General features: G+C 42.6%; 1 protein-coding gene across 1 annotated transcript; it reads left to right on the top strand.

Annotated features, from left to right (window-relative positions):
* On the top strand, nt 1-6,255 carry LOC119458351 (uncharacterized). Its single transcript, XM_037720182.2, has 5 exons — nt 1-27; nt 1,236-1,296; nt 2,795-2,825; nt 4,544-4,587; nt 5,970-6,255. Exons 2-5 carry the CDS (start codon nt 1,248-1,250, stop codon nt 6,185-6,187), a joined length of 342 nt encoding a protein of 113 aa, XP_037576110.1. The 5' UTR covers nt 1-27; nt 1,236-1,247; the 3' UTR covers nt 6,188-6,255.
* The last annotated feature ends 255 nt before the right edge of the window (nt 6,256-6,510 follow it).

Raw genomic sequence — 6,510 nt, 5'->3', positions numbered from 1 at the left:
GCCCGGGTCGGAGCTTGGTCACCGAAGGTATGTATTACAATTTGCTTGGTGTTATATAACTGCCTGATTTCTTCGGCATCATCTCGCACGTAAATATTGTAATATTTTTACTCCTCATATCTTTCTTAATGTGTTCCTGTTTATTGAGCTCTGCTCAAGACACAGGCAAACACTGTGCATCCACTTGTTCTCCCTATGCAGAGAGGTGGTGAGTTACGAGAGGCGAGGCGGCAAAAGTAATGTTGTTTTGAAATTTGGAGATGATCACATTCGCTTTTGTAAACCTAGTTTGGCTCTCAGCCATCTACATCTCTTAAGTCGGCGTGCATTGCACCGACCACATATCTCTAGTTGAGCTTATTAATTTCCATTGCGCTAACGAAGACGGAGGTGCAGCAAAGGTGTGAAGTGTTGCACAGTAGCAACACTTCACATAGGCAATACTTTCAATGCGCTCGAGCTTACAAATCACAAGTGCGCTGAGCACGCGCGTGCTTAGCTCTGTGAGCTAAAACATTTCTTATTTTTTTATTTATACCCTCCTGAGACCCGAACACAACTATGATATATAATGGCTGTCCAAGGTGGTCTTTATTGTGTACTGTTGTGCTATGAATTTAAACAATTTTAAATGCCGCAGTTAGATGCCAACAGTGGCGTGTCTATGTCTCCACCATCTCCATCGTCTCCCCATGTTTCCTACAGTAAAACCTGTATTTAATTGCATAAATGCTGAGATGAAGATGGAGCTACGTGTAGTGCATTGCCATGTTGGTGCCGCGTCCGGTATTTTCACGTAGTCTCACTGATTTTGAAATACACCTCAAGGTTGCTTTCTACCGTCTGGGACGACGCAGAGTATAGATGAATTTAGTGCCAGATTTCTCGAAAGCGGATGACAAGAATATAAGTAAACCACCTCTTTACAGTTACACATGCACCGGACTTCATACCCAGAATGAATATTTTCCATAATCACTTCCGCATGTTGATCAAGAGGTCTTAGGAGAATATGCAACTTTTTTTAATGGCGAGAAACTGAAATCACGCAAGAATGGCAATAATAGCTGAAATAAATTTTGTAACATTTTCTTTTCCCTTTCAGTGCATAGTAAAGCCTCTTCACACAAAGAAGCCTCCTGCTCCTGAGTACTATAATTCAAGCTCAAATATACAGCTGTGTGCGTTCGCCAGAAAAAAATATTACAAAAACTGATTATCATTTTTTCTTGCAGACAGAAGTCGTCATGAAGGTTTATGCACTTCTGGCGCTCTTCATCGCTGCTTCTGTATGCGGTAAGCAGATATCCACAATAATGTAGGTGCATACGTTGTAAGCACTGTAACGTGCCCACAGCCAGGTGCACCTAAGTTTTATTGAAATTGAGTACCAGTGAGAGGAAGGTTAAGAGTAATAGATCGCATTTACATGGCAGGTATATCTTGTATTAACATAGGCATGATACTTACTAAATTCTGCATGTGGACGCGTACTAGTTTCGAAAGAAAAAAGCGAACATGCCTAGTTAAGGAAGTGCTGTTGGCCAATGGAAATATGGAGAAATAATCAGTCTGGCGAACCAAGTATCAACAAATAACGAAATTTACCAACGATGGCACGGCCATTGACACAACTTAAAATTTCTGTGCTGGGTAAGCATTCGAAAACCCGAACATTCTTTTTATGAATGGGAAAATAGCAAGAAATGCACCATCTTTAGAGTTCTTTCTTCTTCGTCTTTTGCAGAGACAAGTCACAAATGAATTAGGTCCTATCCTAACAACTCACAAAATATAATGCACTCTTAATTTATCGACTCTTCTTCCTAATTACGCCTACAGTGCGCTTCACATTCAGTTGATACCAGAATGCTTTGAATGCGAAAGCATTATAAACCCCATTACGCAAAAAACCGGTGGGCGTAGGCGGCATGACCAAAAGATGGTACCAAAAATGGGCGATGGTGTAAGCAGTAAAAACGTGTCAGAAAATGTGCGTATTGAAGTAAAATTTCTCTGATAGGTTCCCGTAATCAAAGTAAATGAATGATTTGACACGGAAGTATAGTAAATTTCTTTGTGGGGGTGGAAATCGAACCCGGGCCTTCGGGATCCAACACGAGCACGCTTTCCTGACGTCACGGCGGCTCCGCGGTTCTGGTTGACTGAAGGTGCGCCTTGTGCATGCGTCATTGCCCACGTAACGTCACAGCCGTCTGGATTACTTAACATGGGGACTAGTGCGTGCTTCATTAGGCACGTGACAGTGCAGTCAATGGGGAGTATGCGGCGCCACGTGATGATTGCGCTATATTAGCGTTTAAAATAAAAAAGAATGAAAATGCGCAGCTAGAACGCAGGCGCTGGCTTGCGCGGACAAGGAACGGGCGCAAAAAATTATTTCACCAAAGGGACTATAATTCCCACGCGTAAGCAGTCTCAAGTGACTCTGCCATTTTCTTTGTTCAAATTTTGGTTACAGGGCTTGCTGATAATTATATTTTAATACTTATTTATGGCTTGAGACCTATATTAAAAAATATAATGACACCAAGTTTCCATAAACGTATTTGTTTTGTCTTGTCACACAGTATGCACAAGCTGCACCGTCAGCGCGATATCTGCTTGCGAGCGCTTAGAAGCTCTTAGTCAAAATCTATCGGCACGTAGAAAATGTTGCTCGTACATATGAGTGTTATCGACTTTGCATATTTGTTATTTCTTTATGACGCGCTTTTCTGATACAGTATATTTCCGATGTGGCAAAAATGTAATGTGCTCTGTTTTCTTTCAGATGCCCTCTACTTACCCCTCGACTCAAGAGTGTAAGTATAGTTTTGTCCGTGTGACATTTCAAGAATATGTGGGCCGGATAATGGGAGTGACTTTTGCATGTATATAGACATGATGAACTTCAAAATTATTTTGAATATAAATTCAATTGGGACAAGGGTACTTGGTATTTGCTCTGTATATTTTCTGCAGCTTGCACTTACTGCTTGGTGTACTGTGGCTGCTTGGTTATTCCTAGTACATTTCTTCTTCTCATGCAAATAGCAAATATATCCTAAGGTTATTCTGAATAAACTGTGAATAAATGCAGTTCATTCTTTTCCTGGACCGTTGATGTTCTCTAGTGTGTCCGCGCTTCTACTGAAGACATTGTCTAAGTTTCGGATGAGGTTTCTCAACGCCACGCACTGTGTCAAAATTGTTTCGTTTATTAGATCTTCTATTAGATTTGTCATTGAAGAAGCTAGCCCACCTAAACATTATGACAGAGATGAGTTTGCAATGAACTCGTTTTTGCCACACATAGTTAACAGCACGTCCTTGCCAGAAGAAAGGTAGTTTTTTTTTACTGAAATTATTCTTTGCTAAATCTTTATTATTAGTGGTTTAGACGGAGAAGTTTATACAATAACAGTGCAAACACAGTCATTTGTGATATTTTCGGTATCTACTGAAATATCGCTCAACCTTGCGCTCGGCCGTGCAACGTTTGAACAGCGAACCTGGGCGATCGTAGCCTAGTAATTTCCGGAAGTGCGCACGAACTTTTCATCTTACTACTCATGATGATAATTTCTTGTCGCCTGTCTAGGACTTACGGCCGTCACTGCGCGTTGCATAGCGCGGCGTGCAAGACCGACAACGCGTTCCAGCAGACCCGCTCCGTGAATGCGTCTCTCGATCTTTCTCTCGCTCTCACAGCGCGCAAAACCTCTTCACCTCGCAGAGCACGAGCGTGCGAACGCGCCAGCTGCGGACGAAGACGACGACGCTCGAACGCAATCATATGCTTCGCAAATATGCATGCTCTGCAAGCGTGGCTGTATATAGCCTGGCTACGACGCTCGGCATGCGACCGGTGGTACGCAGGTTTGAATCCCGCCTCGGCAAGAAATTTATTTTCTTTTATTTCTTCATGTTTTCTTGATACGAACCACGAAGCACAAATTACGGCTGGCTTTAACAGGTTCGCTGCTAATATTTGTATAGGTCACATTATTTATCTGTGTTTTTCCCATGTATAGTACCATTTCCAGCATTTACGTAGGTGTATAATTATTGACGACCATAACAGGGAAAATATCTTGCTCTGGACTGCGCTCAGAAATGCTTCTATTTGAATCCGTGCGGCATTCGGAGGTCATTGACACGACGCCAATTCTATCCATTTTATTGGCCGCTTGATGTCCTCTAACGAAGTCAGACAATATTGTTGACAGCATACAAATCTCCGTGGATTACCAGGGACGTTTAGTTTGAAGGAACATCGCACAAATTTCAGAAGTTCAGAAGAACACAAGCAACTAAACATGCGAACAATATTACACAAGTGGCGCATGTTACAACCATCGGGCGTATATGTTTGTATGTAGAAACTCGAAACTTAGGCATCGTAACGCTACTGTTGTCGAACAATTCACCTTTATTTTCTAATTCTTATATTCCCTCCTAAGTAGATTCAACACTCTTCTCTCCGTTTCGCCTGCATATATTGGCTGATATTATGCGATCATTTTTTTGTCATGCGCAGCAAGCGCGACATCGACGATTGGAACACACAGGACTTCATGAGAGGTAAGCGAACGCGCTCTTACCTCGTGTATCGCGTCAATTTTCTCATTCTTTTATATTGTGTGTAGTGGTCCGGTACTCTCTCAAGGATTACGACATAATTGCGATAACGAGGACGAGAAAGCTTAAAAGCTAATATTGCAATTACAGCGGGGGACAGAAAGCAAGTATCAGTATTTTCTCTGCTAAGGAAATATGATTCACATTAGACAAACATTATTTCGTTGGCATTGTAAAATAATCATCAAGAGTGAAGCGGCGTAGTGCAAACATCAGAAAACAGACAACTGGCGCAGGGTTGGGCGCAAGAGGTGCTGCTGGATTTGTAAAATATAAACGCGTGCCTGTATATAAACTTAGCAATTGGCATTCTTAATAAATATGAACGTGATGTACAGGAGTCCCAAGATGGGTTAGTTATTTGGGCAACATTAAAAAATGTTAGCCACCAGACAACTAAGCAACACAAATGCTCACAATACCTGCTTGTTTATCTAATGAAAATACTTATAATAAATGTTGCGGGAAGGTAATAAATATAGCCAAATCATATCTTAGTGTCAACAAGGCAAAAAAAATAATTAGACAAGAGCCGGCTGGCAACAGTCGTGTTGAGAAGTGGAACCTTTACGCGAGCAAATTGAAGAGAGAGAGAGAGAGATTCATCTTTTATTGGTGCCAGCAATTCACGAGGGCGGACGCAGCCTCCCTCTGCCTCGCAGACGGCCGAGATCCCCTGGGTCTCAGCGGCTGCCTCGGCTAGTTGGACGGCCCAGGCCTGGTCTTGCTGGTCTGAGCTGAGCAGCAGGATCTCCCACTGCTGCCGGTTTTGAATTTTGCGGCCCTCGAAAGGAGCAGCCTTCGAGCATGCCCAAAGAATATGTGGCAAATCCGCCCTCCCTTTACATAATTTGCATTGATCGTTGTATGGCCCTGGATAGAATATGCTGCAGGCCACCGGGTTTGGATACATGTTTGTTTGCAGGAGGCACCAGGCCACCGCCTGCAAATTGAAGCATTGTAAAGAACATACCAAGAAAGAAATAATGATAGCAGAAACCTTTCTAAAAGGCTCACAACTAAAAAGCCAGCAACAACAAAAGTAAAGATGGCAGTGGTAGACAGAAAATTATGGTCGGCTTGTAAGCCAAGCGAAAACAAATGAGATTCAGCAGTCGGAGTCTGTAATCTCCATGTCAAATACGAAAAACAACGGCCGTGCTGGCGCACGCATAAACTCTCTTTTACTTGACTTTGTCCTTTCCGAATACGAAATGTTCGCTGCTCGTGGTATTCCCGTAGTTCGCACGCTTAACAACATATAGGTAAGCATCCTCGAGTGTTGCTGTGTAAGCTTTTCTTGTAATCAGATTTTTTTCTTGCAGACTATCTAGGCCAGGAACGGCGGGAACTTTACGGAATGAATAAAGGCATGGACGACTACGCGAAACGCTACCTTATGTCCTATCCTGTGGAAGGCATTGTGAACAGACCGAATACACATCCACTGATGAGAACGGTGGGGAATTTCGTGGTCAACCGAATGCGAAGTCCCTACAGCCTTTTTTTCCATACGCTACTGGAACCAAATCCAGCATATTAGTTTGGTGGGCAAGCAATTATGCCATACATAAGCTGCTCTTCAAAATAAAAGCTAAATTTTGTTGAGAAGTATTCACTGTGTGTTGGTTACTGCAGTTGTAGCAGCACAAGGTCATTAGCCAGTGCCAGATTAATGAATCGAATTGTTGCAAACCATAAATTTTAATATCATGGCTGATGTATGGACCCTTGAGATTCGGCTTTCTCGCCACCACTGTGTTGTCCCAGAATTGACGACGCATGAGTGGGCCGGTGGCGGAGAACGATAGAGAATAAATGTGTATTCCGGATTGATGGAAATGCAACATTTGATGGAAAAAGCAA

Source organism: Dermacentor silvarum, chromosome 7, assembly GCF_013339745.2.
Source record: "Dermacentor silvarum isolate Dsil-2018 chromosome 7, BIME_Dsil_1.4, whole genome shotgun sequence".
Taxonomy (NCBI): domain Eukaryota; kingdom Metazoa; phylum Arthropoda; class Arachnida; order Ixodida; family Ixodidae; genus Dermacentor; species Dermacentor silvarum.
Note: the sequence above shows the minus strand (reverse complement) of the source record. Positions and strands in the feature narration are given on the sequence as shown.

What these genes read in the sequence shown, in the direction of transcription:
- LOC119458351 (XM_037720182.2), top strand. Translation starts at nt 1,248, where the DNA reads ATGAAGGTTTATGCACTTCTGGCGCTCTTCATCGCTGCTTCTGTATGC. An exon ending in CATCGCTGCTTCTGTATGCG is followed by an intron (nt 1,297 to 2,794) that starts GTAAGCAGATAT and finishes GTTTTCTTTCAG; the next exon opens with ATGCCCTCTACTTACCCCTC. An exon ending in CACACAGGACTTCATGAGAG is followed by an intron (nt 4,588 to 5,969) that starts GTAAGCGAACGC and finishes TTTTTCTTGCAG; the next exon opens with ACTATCTAGGCCAGGAACGG.